This window comes from Macrobrachium nipponense, chromosome 5, assembly GCF_015104395.2.
Source record: "Macrobrachium nipponense isolate FS-2020 chromosome 5, ASM1510439v2, whole genome shotgun sequence".
Taxonomy (NCBI): Eukaryota; Metazoa; Arthropoda; class Malacostraca; order Decapoda; family Palaemonidae; genus Macrobrachium; species Macrobrachium nipponense.
The window spans coordinates 123,943,497-123,961,944 of NC_061107.1; the positions used below are offsets into that span (position 1 = coordinate 123,943,497).

The 18,448-nt window shown below is 41.6% G+C and overlaps 1 protein-coding gene across 1 annotated transcript; it reads left to right on the forward strand.

Moving 5' to 3' along the window:
- Positions 1-886: 886 nt before the first annotated feature.
- LOC135215615 (multifunctional methyltransferase subunit TRM112-like protein) lies at positions 887-18,163 on the forward strand (the record flags this gene model as incomplete). Its single annotated transcript, XM_064250517.1, is given in 2 exon segments — positions 887-1,088; positions 18,062-18,163. Coding segments are annotated over 2 exon segments (180 nt in total), but the record flags the coding sequence as incomplete, so codon positions are not given.
- Between the last annotated feature and the right edge of the window lie 285 nt (positions 18,164-18,448).

Genomic DNA, 18,448 nt, shown 5'->3' on the forward strand with positions numbered 1-18,448 from the left:
CCGACTCTGACATCCTCCATCACTCCCTCACCTCATGCACAGCATTCCTTTCAGCCTCACGCATCAACAACACACACTACCTCCCACTCGGAATAGGAATGGAATAAGGAAATGTTTACGGACCTCACAAGCTAACTAATTAGCAATCTTTTTCTCAGACTCATACCCTTCCTTCTTCCCATCTGTTGGCCTCTCTGACTTGCCAACACACTACTATTGCGCTTTTCCTACCACTGAAGGGCACCTTAGGGTTTAAAAAGGTTGGGCAACCTTACCCATCAAATGTTTCTTTCCAATATCACACTCATCAACTCACGCATTATCACCAAATAAAGGACCATATCCTACCATTACCACTTTCTCACCATCCTTAATTACGGGCTGCTCTGTGAGCAAGAGCCCATGCTGACACAAGGTCAGCTTAATCAAAAACAACAACAAGCAAGAGCCCGTGCTGGCATAAGGCCAGCTTAATCTCAGACAACATAATATTTTTACGGGCTGATCTGTGAGCAAGAGCCCATGCTGGCATAAGGCCAGCTTAATCTTCAACAACAACCAATAAAATCAGTTCTCTCGCTCTCCTGTATTACTGTGACCTCACAATACCATCGTGGCCGGAGCTGCTGAATTTTGTAAATATTTGGATATAAGTGCAGTACTGAGAGTAGGTATATTTTTCTGATAAAATTTGTAAATTAACATCATAGTTCTTTCGTCCTTGTGTACTGGCTGGTGACTTTCCTTGTAGGTAAATCTATTGCCCCCGTAACATCGGGCCAGCGAACCGGTCCCTAAACAGTAGCCGAAGAAACTTCGCGACACTGGTGGTGCAGGAAGCAGGATGCAAGAACAGAGAAGAAGAATGTCTGTTTTCGTTGTAAACAAAACTCGTTACTCGTAACTGTGTCCGTGTGGCAAGTCGACCAGAAACCAAGAGTATTGGGCACGTTTTCCATTAGTTTGATTTGGATTTGATAGCCAAAATTTACCTCACAATTTTAAGAAGAATGAAGTTAATAACCCACAACATGCTAACAAGTAAAGCCTTAAAGAATGTAAAGGAAGGGTTTCCATTACGTATCCAGGTAAGACCCAGTTAGCTTACCTAGCATGCAGACGGAACGTCGGCATTGCAGACTACCTACTAAACTAGAATAGTCTAGCTAGGATAGAAGAGCTACGTAATTTAGAAACGCAAACACTAGCGAATTCATAGCTAATCATTTTAGGCCATTCTGTACGTGGGTTAACTAGGTAGGTAGGTAGCCTATGCACTACTTTTTGAGATACCTAGGTAGTCCCGAGGCATAGGTTAGGCTACCTAGTAGGGGGAAACATCAGTACAGGCCAACCCTCATCACGGTAGACGGGTCTTATTCACTCGATATTTAATTGGTGAAACATGAATACAATTGCAACTCTAAGCATACCATTTAAAAGACTGAAGTTTCGCGTCAACATATTGTGATACTATGAAAGCCCCATACGAACTAAAATAAGCATGTGAGCTCTTCGTAAAATATGTTTTCAAGGCAGTTTTGAAATCCAATATGGCGGCTACGTTTTTCATGGACGGTTCTCATCAGTGACGGACACCATCTTTCCCCAGCCTTCCCAGCACTCATTTGAACAATGTTAGCGTATGTATGTAACGTTTATTGATCTTACTCAAGATTGCAGTTGTAATCAGCACAATAAAACAACATTTTGTTGCCTATATTAGTGAAAGTATGAAACTTGTTATTCCCGGGGTTATGGTTGGAAACTGAACTTCATTTCTTACCTTGTAATCGGGGAGCGTTTTTATCCTTACTGCCATCACAACTGAAACTCCACAGTGCTTATTTGATTGTTTATTATACACATTTTGGTCTCAGTTCACTCCACATTGCACTTTAAACCCGTTGCTGTTCCTGGTTTCTAAGCGCGCGCGCCATAAACACAATTACAAACAGCAGACGACGACAGAACGACGAAACCTGCAAAGTTTTGTTATTTCCCTAAACCTGTTTAATGTTTACGTTATTTAGTTTAAATTTACATTGTTATTTAAAAATTTTGATTTAATTCATGTATATTATCCCTTTTTTGCAACCAAATTACCCCGAAAAATTACAGATATTTCTAACGTAGATAAAATCAAATGTTTCTAACGTTTTCGTACATCTGGCTGCCGAAAACCATAGAGGAACGAATACGGAAAAGTGCATAGAGGAACGACTACGTTTTTTTTTTTTTTGCTTTTTTGTTTTTGCTAGCACTTTTCATTGATTTCATCTTTATTAGTATTTTTGAATTTCTTTTTTAAATAATCGTATGCCAGAAATAAATGTAACCTTTAATGTTTGCATGCTAAGAATGGCAAAATCATCGTTGCCACATTAGTGGAGGCTTCACACATACGCCGTTCCATTATTATAAACTGTTTCCATGAATTCTAGTTGTCATAGTAATGCAATAATGATAAAATTGCTATGAGGAGACATGTCTGCCAAATTTTCAAAACAACTTTACACTTGTGTGACAGACCTTTGAATGGTTTTCGAGACAAACCCTGAGGCTATAATTATTGGATTATAGGGATTTTCATTTCCAGGTATTTTAATGTCCCTTCCTATTCCGTCCTCTCTCTCTCTCTCTCTCTCTCTCTCTCTCTCTCTCTCTTCTCTCTCTCTCTCTCTCTCTTCTCTCATTTTTTAAATTTTACATACCTATGTCCTGCTTAACTATTTTGCGAGCACTAGTAGATGCACCTACATTCATCATTACGACTGAATTAAAAACTTGAAAGTATTTAATTAATGCTATACAAGTATGAAATATATTTTCTTGTTCATTTTTCGAATTACGATAAAAGAAACACAGAGAGAGAGAGAGAGAGAGAGAGAGAGAGAGAGAGAGAGAGAGAGAGAGAGAGAGAGAGAGAGAGAGAGTTGAGTGGATCAGTGTATAAATATATCGGTCAATGGGCAGGTAACAACCGAGTGAATCGTTAGATATATCCACCAATGTAAACTACTATTATTAGATAGATAGATGGAAAAATCATAGAAAATAAGTTTAAACTGCAACAACTTTCAGAGAGAGAGAAGGGAAGGTGAAGGAAGGAAGAAGGACAGGGGTGGCGGTGGAGGTGGGGGGAGAGGGTAGGTGGAGCTGTTTACTGGTGTGTTCCTATCCATTTCTGGATAATGGAGTTTTGGTCTATTAGACAAGGACAAGTGTAGTTATTCTTTACGATTAGTGATTCACGATACCCTTATAAATTACGGCACTGGGGGTAATGCACTAAAGAAAAATCTCGCTCTGTTACGAGTGTTCGTTACAGAAATAGGTATTGCCCAAAAACGTGCTTGCACTGTCTCTGAAACCCATAGTAGACATGCTGCTTAGTTGTCAATCAAGTTTTTATAACCAAGTATTTTTTACAAGCTAGCTATTGAATAAATTTGTATTTTTCTCAGTCAAACATATGCCCCTCAATGCTAACTTTCCTAAACTTTTAACGACTTTCTGGTCATTGCAAATTCGGCCCCATAATTTCTTATGGTGCGAAAACAGACAGAGGCCCATGGACCGAAAACGATTGCGTCACACTACGGCGATAATCCAGCAGTAAAACATCTTCATATATCCAAAAAGTAAATAATAAAGATTATATATGCGCATTACGATTATAACAATTACATGTATAGCTGATAACAATCTGCACGAATAACTGGTAAACTGTTCTGCAATGACAGTTGAGTATAGCAATTATTTACAATAGGTACGAAAGTCAAGATGTCGTGACGTCATAATACAGAACTTGAAAGAACGTTCTAATTCAGAAAAATAATTACTTAAATTTGAGTCAGAGTCGAGTTACTTTTTCAATAACGAATATTTTCAAATTAATCATCATAAATATGTAAAATATTGATGTTTTACTACTTATTTAAAAATTAGCCAAGAGCACGCTTCTCGTCAACTCTTCTACCCCAACAGCTGTTTACGCCTGGCTTGTTGTTGATGAGAATCGTGTTTCGATTGTTGTGATAAAAGTGCTCCAGCGTCTGTGGGTACAAGTGGTGTGCGGATTTATCACAGGAAATGGTTAGTTTATTGACACAAGCTACTCCGTAAACATCGATGATGGCGTCAATCTTCTAAATACCTCGAGTTGTAAGTAAAAATGTTGAACGCGTTTTGGTGAGGTTTCCACTACGTTTGAGACCGTTTTCAGTACCCTCTGTTTGTTTAATCTGTTTAAAATCTTAAAATTTGGCCTTAATTTCTAACTTTGGGGAAAATACTTACTTCGAAAGGAGAGTAGAGGTCTTTAGCTCCGTTTCTCACCAACAACAAGTCGCGACTGATGCCCATCTCGGGTGTCAGGACGCGTTATAATGTTACTTTTTCGGAGGGTGGCTTGCATTGATGGTAGCTGGCCTGCGTGGCCTGCTGTGATGATCTACCCTATAGTAGGGTACAAGGGGGAAACACTGCATTGGATCCATCGTCATCGCTTGGATCAGCCTTATTCACTCGATATTTAATTGGTGAAACAAGAAGACAATTTACATCTTTAAGCATACTAGCCTATTCAAAAGATTGAAGCTTCTTCAATATAGGGTAAAATATCACAGCAGGCCACCTACAATCAACGCTAGCCACCCTCCGAAAAAGTACATTATAACGCGTCCTGACACCGGAGATGGGCATCAGTCGCGACTTCTTGTTGGTGAAAAACGGAGCTAAAGACCTCTACTCTCCTTTCGAAGTAAGTATTTTCTCCAAAGTTAGAAATTAAGGCCAAATTTTAAGATTTAAACAGAGGGCACTGAAAAGGGTGGCTACGGCAGTGGAAATCTCACCAAAACGCTTTAGAATTACGCTATCTGATGTTTACGGAGTCGCTTGTGTCAATAAACTTCCCATTTCATGTGCTAAATCTGCACACCACTTGTACCCATAGACGCTGGGGCACTTTCATCACAACAATCATAAACCCACCTCTTACCAGCACTTATTCGTACTTATTCAAGGGGACTACGGCATTCTTTGCGGCGTTTTGCGCTCTTCAATTGTTTATCAGTGTTGTCAATTGGTATGTGTTTACCCTCCGAACTAGGTATAAAGACTTAACACAAAACCGGGGAAATAAGTGAAATTAGCGTATCTATTTGTAGTATATATACATATTAGAGCAATTTTATCATTACTGCATTACTATGACAACTAGAATTCATCGAAACAGTTTGTAAATGCATCGGCGTATGTGTGACGCTCCACTAGATTGGCAACGATGAGCTATTTTTCCTCACGTCTTCTGCTCGTAAGTATACATCCAAAACATTTGTAATTTTTGGGGGTTAATTTGGTTGCAAAAAAGGGATAATGGACATGAATTAAATAAACATTTTGAAGTAGAGTTAATCTAAATATTGAGTAAAGTAAACAATTAAGGGAATAAAGCTTTGCATCTCATAATCAGTGTTGTCGTCTGCTGCTCGTAACTTTGTTTACGGAGTGAGTGCTTAGGAAACACGAACAGCAATGTGGTTCGAGTGCACTGTGGAGTGAATTAAGACCAAAATGTGTATAATTACAATCAAATAAGCACTGTGGAGTTTCAGTTGTGATGGCAGTAAGGATAAAACCACTGATTACAAGGTAAGAATGAATTCAGTTCCAACCATAACCCCGGGAATAACAAGTTTCATACTTTCACTAATATAGGCAACAAAATGTTTTATTGTGCTGATTACAACTGCAATCTTGAGTAAGATCAATAAACGTTACATACATACGCTAACATTGTTCAAATGAGTGCTGGGAAGGCTGGGGGAAAAGATGGTGGCCGTCACTGATGAGAACCGTCCATGCAAAACGTAGCCGCCATATTGGATTTCAAAACTGCCTTGAAAACATATTTTACGAAGAGCTCACATGCTTATTTTAGTTCGTATGTGGGGCTTTCATATATCACAATATGTTGACTAAACTTCAGTCTTTTAAATGGTATGCTTAGAGTTGCAATTGTATTCATGTTTCACCAATTAAATATCGAGTGAATAAGACCCGTCCACCGTGATGAGGGTTGGCCTGTCGTGATATTCTACCCTAGCTAATGTGATATATTAAAGCGCCATACAAACTAAAATAGGCATGTGCGGTCTTCGTAAAATGATATTGTTATGTTACAATAAAGTTTCATACATACTTACCTGGCCAGATATACATAGCTAAGACTCCGTTCGTCCCGTCGACAGAAATTCAAATTTCGCGCCCACTCGCTACAGGTAGGTCAGTGATTACCGGCCTGCCCTGTGGCCGGCAGGACTAGGAACCATCCCCGTTTTCTATCATATTTTCTCTCTTCCACCTGTCTCCTGCGGGGAGGCTGGGTGGGCCTTTAATTGTATATATCTGCCAGGTAAGTATGTATGAAACTTTTATTGTAACATGACAGTATCATTTTCATACAATCAACTTACCTGTCAGATATATACATAGCTGATTGGCACCCTTCGTGGAGGGTAGAGACAGCTACTATATGGAATAGACAGGTAAACAACATATGTTGTAGGTATAAATAAAACCTTTGGGTTCCTACCTGATAGGTGGTAGACTTCGTGGGTGTTTGCCCAGTAGTCTGCATCACCTCAAGAAACTTTAGCGAGATATATGATCTATGGCCAAGAGTTCTTGTGGGTCTGCCGATGGGGTCTTATCCGCTTACTCGGCAGAGCCTGAAAGGACTTTGTCAATGGGTGCTGATCCACTTATATGACAATACACCTTATGAAGGAGCACACAACCAATCCCGACCACCTGATCCTAACCATATGTTAGAACTAAGGATTGTTCCGAGTTATCCCCGAACTCTTCACAACAACCGTAACTCAAAAACCACTACGCACACATACATAATTTTCTAAAAAAAAAATTATACTCATCTAATTAGATATGACAAGATTCTCTTACTGAACAACATAGACGGCCGCCCGTGCTAAACCAAGTCCTTCATTGTTCGAAGAGACTCCAGACCATATCCAAAAAGAAGAAAAGTATATACTTTTAAGGATTGGTGTCGGCTCCCGTACCCAGAATCGTATCCGCCGATACGAAAGGACCCAGAGAAAAACACTTCTCATAAGTCACACGAACGTCTTTCAAGTAATGAGATGCAAATACTGAGTGCATCTCCAAAATGTCGTATCTATGATGTTTTTAAGCGACATATTCTTATGAAACGAGAGAGACGTCGCTACTGCTCTCACTTCATGAGCTTTAACTTTCAACAGTCGCAACTGTTCGTCAGAACAGACCTTATGCGCGTCTGTAATGACGTTCCTCACAAAGAATGCCAGAGCATTCTTGGACATCAGTCTTGTGGGGTCTTTTACCGCGCACCAAAGACCTTGTCTAGAGCCTCCCATCTGATGCTTTCTCTGAATGTAGAACTTTAAGAGCTCTTACAGGGCATAGAGATCTTTCTGCTTCTCTTCCTACGAGACTCGATATGCCTTTTACTTCGAATGACTTAGGCCAGGGATTCGAGGGATTCTCATTCTTAGCTAAAAACAGGGTCTTAAACGAGCAAATAGCTGAGTCTCCTTGAAACCTACTTTATCCTGCAGGAGCATGTAATTCACTAACTCTCTTTGCCGTAGCTAAAGATAATAGGAATATGCATTTTCTGGTGATGTCTCGAAACGAAGCCAGATGAGGAGGTTCGAATCTTTCAGATGAAAGAAACTTGAGAACCACGTCTAGGTTCCAGTTCGGAGGGAGCGGTTTCCTTCGACTTTGAAGTCTCAAAGGACCTTATGAGATCGTGGAGATCTTTATTATCTGCCAGATCTAATCCTCTATTCCTGAAGACTGCCGAGAGCATACTTCTGTATCCCTTTATTGTGGATACAGCTAGATGAGATTGCTCTCTCAGGAATAGAAGGAAATCAGCAATTTCCGCTATAGAGGTAGTGGAGGAGGACAACTTCTTAGTTCTACACCACCTTCTAAAAACCTCCCACTTCGACTGATACTTTCGTAGTGGAGGTTCTGCGTGCTCTCGCGATCGCGCTTGCAACTTCGCGAGAAAACCCTCTTCGCTCTGACGAGTCTTTCGATAGTCGAAAGGCAGTCCGAGGCCTGGCGAGAGCGGGGAGGTTTTGATGATACCTCTTGAATGGTGGCTGTCTGAGAGATCCATCCTTCTTGGTAGGGATCTGGGAAAGTCTACGATGCCACTCTACCACCTCCGTGAACCAATCTTGGGCCGGCCAAAAGGGGGCTATCAATGTCATCCTCGTCTCCTTTGACGCCACAAACTTTTTCAGTACTAGTCCCAGGATTTTGAATGGAGGAAAAGCATAGACGTCTACGCGAGACCAATCTAGCAGGAAGGCTGTCTACCATAAGAGCTCTTGGGTCTTCCACGACCGAGCAAAAGACTGCCAGCCTTTTTTTTTGGAGATGAATGTGGCGAAGAGATCCACATGAGGTGTCCCCCACAGCGACCAGAGATCTTGACACACCTCCTCGTGTAGGGTCCACTCTGTATGAAGGACCTGGTTCCTCCTGCTGAGTCTGTCCGCCCTCACATTCTTTACTCCCTGAACGAACCTTGTTAGAAGGGAGATGTTCCTGTGAGACGTCCAAAGCAAAAGGTCTCTCGTCAGCTCGTAAAGGAACGAGGAATGAGTCCCTCCCTGTTTTCGAATGTAGGCAAGTGCGGTGGTGTTGTCCACGTTTACTTGCACTACTTTGTTCGACACCAGAGGTTTCTAGACTCTTCAAAGCCAGATGCACGGCGAAGAGCTCTTTGCAGTTTATGTGCCAAGACACCTGCGCTGGTTCCCAGGTGCCTGACACCTCCTTCGAGCCTAATGTTGCTCCCCAACCTTTCTCCGACGCGTCGGAGTACAACAACTATGGTTCTGGGTTCTGGGTTTCTTAGAGAGATCCCTTTGTTCTCTTTAAGAGGGGGCAACCACCATTCCAGGTGCGGTCTTATCTCCACTGGAATGGGAAAGGCGTCCGAAAGTTGTCCAGCTTTCAACTCTCCAAGACTTCTTGAGGAAGAATTGAAGAGCGGACGTAAATGAAGTCTTCCTAGCGGGAAGAACTGTTCGAGCGAGGAAAGGGTCCCTAGAAGGCTCAACCATTCCCTCGCCGACGTCTGTTCCTTCCTTAAGAAGAGAGAGACTATCTGCAAACCTTTTGCGATTCTCTCTTTGCGAAGGAAATACTCAAAAACCCCGAGAATCCATCTGAATGCCCCCAGATAGACTAAGTTCTGTCTGGGGTCAGCTGCGACTTCTCGAGGTTCACGAGCAAATCCCAACGCTTTGATCAGATCTAAAAGTTAACGTCAGGTCCTCCAAGCACTGTCTCTCTGATGGCTGGCCCTGATGAGCCAATCGTCCAGAGGTACAGAGAGATATTTTACTCCTTTGAGGTGAAGAAACCTCGCCACATTTTTCAATCAGGCTTGTGAAGACCTGAGGAGCTGTGGACAGGCCGAAACACAAGGCTCTGAACTGAAAGATCTTCCCCCCGTCATGAAATGGAGGTACTTCTTCGATGAAGGGTGGATCGGGACGTGAAAAATAGCATCCTGGAGATCTAGAGACACCATCCAATCTCCTTGTCGCAATGACGCAAGGACTGAGGAAGAAGTCTCCATCGAGAACGTTCTCCTTCCGAACAAATTTGTTCAGAGAGCTGACGTCTAGTACTGGTCTCCAGCCTCCCGAGGCCTTCGCAACCAGAAAAAGGCGATTGTAAAACCCCGGGGAGTTTTGATCCAGTACTAGTTCTATGGCTCTCTTGTCCCACATTTGTTCCACCATCGATCGAAGAGTATCCCTCAGCACAGGATCCTTGTACTTGGCTGTTAGTTCCCGTGGTATTGACGTTAGGGGAGGAGTGTTCAGGAAAGGGTATCGATATCCCTTCCTTATTACAGACAACGATGACGCGTCTGCGTTTATAAGTGTCCAGGCCTCCACAAATCCCAGGAGCCTGGCACCTACTGGTGCTTGGAGGAGAAGAAGCATCACTTTCCCTTTTAAAGGACGAAAGGCAGACCTAACCTCTCTTCTCAGGAGCCTTCCTTCTTGCGGGAGGGTCTGGAGGTAGGGCCCACCTCGAAAGGGCTGAACCGATGTACTCGGTCCTTTCTTGTCAGGTGTAGAAGCAGGCTTCTTCTTCCTTGCTGACTGCGTCAGAAGGTCCTGAGTCGCCTTCTCAGTTAATGAACGAGAAATGTCCTTCACCAACTGAGAAGGGAACAAAAAGTCAGACAAAGGCGAATACAGCAGCGCTGCCCTCTGAGCGTGGGAGACTGCCTTGGTTAAAAAGGCACTATATACCGTCCTCTTTTTTAGAAGACCTGCTCCAAACAAAGAGGAGATCTCAAACGGAGCCATCCTGCACCGCTTTGTCTATACAAGACAATATGCAGAAAAGGACTTCTGGTTCGATTCCTTCAGAATCATGGGCTTTCTTGGACATCACCCCAAGGGACCAATCTAAGAAGTTGAAAACTTCCATACAAGAAAGAGTCCCTTGAGGAGATGGTCCAGTTCAGAAATGCCCCAAGTAATACGTGCGAGTTCAGACCTTGTCGACGTGAAGCGTCAACTAAGGTCAAAAAGTCCGCTTCTGACGTAGACGGAAGAGCAATACCCATATTCTCTCCCGGTCTGATACCAAATGCCTCTTTTACCAGCTAGTCTCGCTGGAGGCATGCAGAAGACCGTTCTGACTAAGTCCTTCTTAGACTTCATCCAAGAGTCTAAGGACTGAAGAGCCCTCTTCATTGAAATGGCGGGCTTCATTCTGAGAAAAGACAAAGACTTCTTCTCTTAGCACTCGAAAACAGAGAGCGCGGAGAAGGAGGAGCGGCAGGAGTCAAGTCGTCTCCATACTCCTCTAGAAAGCAAGGCAGTCAAAACTTTATAGTTCGACAGTCCTTCTCTTCCTTGATATTCTTCGTCCGAGTTTACTTCTAACCGGGTCGGGATCTAAATGAGTCTCCGCTCCCAACTCCGTACGTTACTTCCTCTGGAGGAGACAAAACTCCTAATGGAGAGGGGCTAAGGGAATGATATTCCTTCCTCTTCCCCGCTTTAATAGCCCTGGAAGGGGCGCCAAAAGCTCAGGCTTCTCTCCATAAATAGAAGACACTTCCCGCTTGGATGACGCTTCTCGTCCGCCAAGCGTCCTGGCTGACGCCTCCCGCTTACGTGGCTGCTGACGTCCGGATGACGCCTCGCGCCTGGAAGACGCTCCGCTCTCAAAAGGCGTCCTAACTGGCGCCAAAATATTGGTTGGAGCTTCGCGTCTACAATCAGCTTTCAAAGACGCTTCATGCCTAAAAGACGTCTCACGTCTCTCTAGGCGTTACGTGTCTTCCGTAAGCTCCCGATCTCGGCTCTCGAACCCGAAGCTTCTCTGCGATATGTTTAGAAGCTTCACGTTTGCATGACGCTTCTCGCTTAGCAGGGGAGAGAGGACGAGACTTCTTGATTGGAAGCGCAACGTCCCTTCCTACGAGGCGCTAAAAACTCCCACCAAAGAGGCCAGTTGTTCTTGTACTGCCATGATAATCTTCCTTGAAGCTTCTCCACGTCAACTGCATGACGCCTTTCGTCATCAATCGGGTGAGAAGTAGGAAAGGGTTCTTCTGCGTCCTCGCGGGTGACGCTGACGCCACCTTCGCCTTCTTAATAGAAGAGGAGTGTCATCTGAGAAACGCTCTGCTCGAATCAATTTCGGGTTCTTTCAAATGCCGTTTCAGAGGCCTCGATAAATCTGACTCCTTCCACCCTCGTTTAGGTGAGGGAGAGGGAGAGGATGAGAAACACTCACGAAGGACGCTTTTTCTAAAGCGCCCTTGAGCAGCCTGCCACGAAACAGAGCTTGCTGAAGGGACGTCTGACCGTTGGGGATTCCCCACGACCTCCTTAAGGCTTTCGACTTTCCTTCTCCTCTGGGCATGGGAGCTTGGAAGAGGTCTAGGCGTGGGAGCGTCGCAGGGACGATCAAACGCCCCCTCCACAACACTGGGAGACTCTTCCTTCACTGTAATGCTCACTTTCACTATCCTTTACCTTGTAAGTCCGCCATTTTGGACTTCATGTCTCGAATAGTAGCTTTCAGATCGGCGATTTCCGAGGCCGATTCCGAAAGTACACTTTGTGAATTAGACATAGGGAGGGAAGTCTAAATCATTAGGATTAGAATAAGTATCAATAAAAGGCTCAATAGGCCTTGAACTCACACCTTTCAGACGTCTAACCCTATCCCTCTCTAACTTCTTCAAATAAGAAGTTAAAGTCTTCCACTCTTCTGCATTTAATCCCTCGGATTCATGACAAGTATTAGTAGCAGAACACTGAAACCCCCTACATTTACGACATACAGTGTGAGGATCAACCGAAGCTTTCGGTATCCTCACCCTGCAGCCTACATTCACACACATTCTCTCACACACATTTGAATCAGACATACTGAGAAAAATCCAAAAAGCAATTCCAAAAACATTCCACAGTAGCGAATGCCAAAAACACGATCCAGATACGTCACCAAAAAGCCCGATAAACGATGATCAAAGGATGAAATAAGAATCTAAGTCAGGAGGTAATAGCAACAATGTTGATACCACCGGCGACAGAGAAAATATGATAGAAAACGGGGATGGTTCCTAGTCCTGCTGCCCAGGGCAGGCCGGTAGATCACCTGACCTACCTGTAGCGAGTGGCGCGAAATTTGAATTTCTGTCGGGGACGACGGAGTCTTAGCTATGTATATATCTGACAGGTAAGTTGATTGTATGAAAACATGTTTTAAGGCAGTTTTGAAATCCAATATGGCGTCCACCGATTGAGGTGCCGTTCGTAACCGCAAAGGATCCACCAGCCTTCCCAGCAATCATTTGAACAATGTTAGCGTTTAGGGTAAACAACCGTGTGGACTGGCCAACTCGCCTACTACCACGGCTAGGCCACCCTCCGAAAAAGTACTTTTAACATGTCCTGACTCTGGAGATGGTCATCAATCATGAGTTGTTGGTGGTGAGAGAAGGAGCTCAAGACCTCTACTCTCCTTCTGAAGTAAGTATTTTCTCCAAAGTTAGAAATTAAGGCCATATTTTAAGATTTAAACAGAGGGTAATGAAAAGGGTGGCTAACGCAGTGCCCACAACCCCAAAACGCTTTCTAAATTTTTACCTACGATTAAAAAAGTTTAGAAGATTGATGCCATATCAATGTCTGTGGAGTCGAATGTGTCAACAAACTTCCCATTTCCTGTGCTAAATCCGCACACCACTTGTGCCCATAGACGCTGGGGCACTTTCATCACAACAATCTTAACCCCGACCTCTTACTAGCACTTATTCATACTTATTCAAGGGGACTACAGCATTTTTTGCGGCGTTTTGCACTCTTCAATTGTTTATCAGTGTTGTCAATTGGTTTGCGTTTACCCTCCAAACTGGGTATAAGAGTTACACAAAACTGGGGAATTACTAAGTGAAATTAGCGTATCTATTTGTAATATACGTATATACATATTGCAGCAATTTTAGCATTACTGTGACAACTAGAATTCATGGAAAGTTTGTAAATGCATCGGCGTATGTGTGATGCTCCACTAGATTAGCAACAATGAGTTTTTTTTTTTTTTTTTTTTTTTTTTTTTTTTTTTTTTTTTTTTTTTTTTTTTTTTTTTTTTTTTTTTTTTTTTTTTTTTTTTTTTTTTTTTTTTTTTTTTTTTTTTTTTTTTTTTTTTTTTTTGTTTTTTTTTTTTTTTTTTTTTTTTTTTTTTTTTTTTTTTTTCCTCGCGTTGTCTGCTCGTAAGTATACATCCGAAATATTTGTAATTTTTTGGGGTTAATTTGGTTGCTAAAAAGGGATAATAGACATGAATTAAATAAATATTTTGAAGTAAAGTTAAACTAAATAATGAGTAAAGTAGACAATTAAAGGAATAAAGCTTTGCACCTCATAAAGAGTGTAGTCGTCTGCTGCTCGTAACTGTGTTTATAGAGTGAGTGCTTAGGAACCAGGAACAGCAACATGGTCCAAGTGCAATGTGGAGTGAATTGAGACCAAAATGTGTATAATTACAATCAAATAAGCACTGTAGAGTTTCAGTTGTGATGGCAGTAAGGATAAAACCACTGATTACAAGCTAGGTAAAAATTAATTAAGTTCAAACCATGTGACCTGTGTCGCCCAGTGAAACCCACCCTCTACTTTCCACACCCTAACTGGCCCAAGCTTGGGTGCTATCTACAGGAATGGTAAACAAGACACTAGTTGTAGCAGTGGCGGGCGGTAGATGGCCTGGGACGGCTCCTCTGTAGACGGGGGTATATTTAGCAATATTTATACCTTAGAAATGAGTGCTAAAGGAACATTTCACTGGGCAACACAGGTCACTGCCCAGAAATAGATTTTTCCTTTGTCAAAATCCCATTTTTAGAGACTGCCAAACTAATGCAAAAATTTTCTTACGCAAGGTGGTCTAGAATCTAACCTCATGTAAGTTCAGGGTATTACTGTAGAGGTGACTCTTGGTTGTGCAACCACTCTTTCTACTAAGTAAGACAAGTGCTAATCAGAGGCAGTATCCACCTGCAGCGGCTCACTTGCATGGTAAGGTATAATAAGCACAATGTTAGTGCTAACACTTTTTGTCCTTCCAAGAAATCTTTCATGTTTTCTAAAAGAGACTTACTCCACATCCCTCCACCTAAATGTGAAATCAGCTATGTAATTGCTTGGTAAGACACTGAAATAAAATTTTTATTTTATACTTACCAAGCAAATTACATAATCAAAGCCATCCCTTCTCCCCATAGGTGGACTTTGTGGCTGGAAACGAATAGTAATCTGGTGTGGTAGGAAACTTACAGCTATGTAATTGCTTGGTAAGTATAAAATTAAATCTTATTTTATTATAAAAATAACATATATAATGATAAAGGGAGGAAAAATCTTAATATAAATTAAGATGCCTTCCCTGGGGAAAACAGAGATCAAGCTTAAGAGAGGTTATCATTATATATGGTGTTGGGTGACTTACAATATCAACACTGCTGCCATATATATAAACAGAGATGAATATTAACACTGCTGCCATATATAAACAGAGATGAAAGACTAACTATAAGTAAAGGATTGTGATGACTTTAACTTGATATAAATTTTATTGCCTTTGAATGAGACAAGTGAGATGGTAATCTTATAAGCTGGAAGACCATTCCTTAAAGATGTAATGCCAGTGCCCAAGGTAATCTATCTATTAGAAAGTAATGAGAGGTAAAGAGCAAAAGAGATTGATTTGATACAAAGGAAGTGCAATTAAAAGAAGTCAGATATCAAAGAAAGGAGAACAAGGAAATAACCTCCTGCCTTAGTGTTTAATGTCTTTATTATTGTTTTAGGTTTTTGAACATGTCTCTAAAATGGAGTGTATACTTTAAGGGAAAATAAAAGAAATATTAAGAATATGACACGAAACATTCTGGGTGAGAGCACCTCTTTGTGACCATCACCGACTGGTTTAACCATACCTTCTCAGATTGTTATGGGGGATAGGGTCTCTGGTTGGAGCATTTTGAGCAGATCACAGACTTCCTCATCCACCTTTGTCAAGACTAGCTCCTGTCAGTCCCTGCAATGAAGCCCGTTACATGTACTTTGTCCTTTAGCTAGGCTTTCCCATGAAGAGGAAGGACTTTTCCTTAGTAGAATTATCCATGCTCATAGGAATTTTGAGTATGTTTGCCCACTCTGTTAACTTCAGACTCCAGAATGGAGTAAGACTCATTCTCCACAGCCTAAATCAGGTCCAATAGAGCCCTTGGAAGAGCTTTAGATCGATATCTTGACCTTAAGACTTGTTCTACCATCCTTAGCCTTGTTGACAAGTTGCACAGCCTTTTGTGCAATCTTTTGGTTCTCAGAGGGCTGAGAATTTCTCTTGTTCATGTTCATAACTTTTTGGAAAAAACTTGGAACCCATCAGCTTTTGGCAAGAGATTTGAGGGTTTCTTGGTTCCTGCCCTCTAATAATTTGTTAGTGGGGAGCCAGACAAGATGTTTTAGTTATTTTGCCCATTGTGAGTCGTGTGGCAATTTCTAATGAAAAACTTCCCCCTTTAGGCCAATGTTAGGCTCTCTTAGCACCTGTAGACACAAGGAGGTATCCAAGAGCACCCTTTCTTTCAGAATTGGTGAAGCGGGCAAGCTGCAAATGGTTTGGTCTGCAAGGAGTATGCATCTTGCATAAGGTACTCGGATAACATATGGCTGGATGTTGAATGAGCATGTGACTGACTCTCTCTTCATCCATCATTCATTTCTCTGCAAGGCAACAATGTAGAAAGATTTTACAGTCAAGCATCCTAGCTTAAAACTTCAGCCCATAAGATGTGACTTGTTATCTGAACCTATCAATTTATTACTGACCCAAATACTACTGTTACGGACCGAGATCCTCAGGTTCTTTATTACAATAAACAAAAAGGATTCAACACCAACATTTGAAACTTGGGATACAAATATAGAAAGAAACTCAAACAGAACAGAAGTTTATTTACGAGCTTATTCACAAAGATAAATGCAGAATGGTTTCTCTTCTTTACATAACAAAATTAAACCTGACTATGTGAAAAGGGGGAAACAATGCAGTAATGAAATACTTGCTGGCCAGTTTTGCAGCTGCTGGGATCAGTACTTGGGCTTCACAAAAGGGGCCAGTAGAAACTTCAGGTGGCTTCTTATCTTCGTACTGCAGGAAGGAATGCCTTAGTCTTGAAACTTGCAGGACGTTTCTTCTCTGAAAGGGTTACTCGAAGTCGGGATCTCTTTCTCTCGGACTACGAGCTACGGACTTTTCTTGTTTCCGTTCCCACTCTCTCTCTCTCTTGTGCGTCCTCTTCCTCTTTTATCCTTCGTCTCTACCTTCTTCTCTTATCTCTGATGATCTGATCTCTTCACTTCCCCAGTCCTATATACTATACATATACGTCGATCTCGGGCCGGGGCTGAAAGGGGGGAGCATAACCCTGAACGCCCCAAACATGTAAGGGAATGCCTCCTTGCTGCAGACCTACTCAAAGAAGATACTTTTTCCTTTCCTTTAATATATGTTTCTTCGCTATAAAGCGATTACCATGACAACTACCTGCCTTCTGGTTTTTGTTGCCCTATATTTAGAGCAGCACTTTTCTTAGAGTGAGAGTTCATACATACATCTCTTATTGTGGTTCAGGGCCCCATCAGTCTTGCATCCCTTTGCCAGATTGTATCAGAAGAGTCCACTATTCCAGGTTGCACCGAAGACTATTTTTACATAAAAGGCATTAAGGAAAAATAAAAATTTCTTTTAAAATGGTATACAGTAAACAGGTGTGGAAAAATTAACAATGGAAAAATGGCCATTTTTGTGAGCTTACAAGACTTATACAGAATTCATTACAGTTGTCCCTTAGCTTATCAAATTCTGAAAAGTTACAAAGTACGTCCCTGTAGTGAGCATGCACTTGCACATACGAGATATCCCACAGCCAACACTAATTACATATCCTCTTCCCTACACAAACTTGTACTTTACACTTACCATTCAAGACATTTTATCTGCAAAATGCATCAGTCTAGAAAGATAGTGTGGCAGCATATTATGTGAACCTGTTCACACAACCCTTGACACACACACACACACACACACACACACACACACACACACACACACACACACCAGTTTATTAAGATCAAATACCAGCTGTGCCCTGGCATTGGGGCTACTGTTGTACCTAGTTACTGACATCCTTTGACACTTTAATAATTCTGCCATTTGGGTGATTTTTTTTTCCTGCCTGCCTTGCTGTGCTGAAAGGGTTAATAATGTAGCCAATAACAGGAATTCTGATGAGTTAAGCTGAGGGTTTACTGTAACTCTGAAAATTCCCAGACGGAATTTACCAACAATTTGCATTACCTGAAGAAAGCTAGTTATTAATGTAGTTATGTTTTCTTTCTTTTTTTTTCAGGCTGATGAGGTTAGAAATGTTGATATAGATTTTGATCGGGAGTTTATTTCTAGAATGATTCCAAAACTGGACTGGAATGCACTGAAGTTTGCAGCACAATGTGTATGTATCATTTTATTTACTATTAATCTCTTGATTAGACTGTTTATTTTGATCAAAATTTCTACCAAAATATGGTGTAAAGTTTACATAGTTGATTTTCATACTCTAAATTTGTAAAATCTGTGTTTCGGTAAGCTATTTAGTTATGTCAGTTACTATGAGATTCAGGGCCTCTGTAACACGTTTTTTTTGCAATAACTTTTTATCTATGCATTTCATAAATATAACGCTTATTTAGAATACATATTATATCTACACATAAATTTTGACTGTATTCTGCACTAC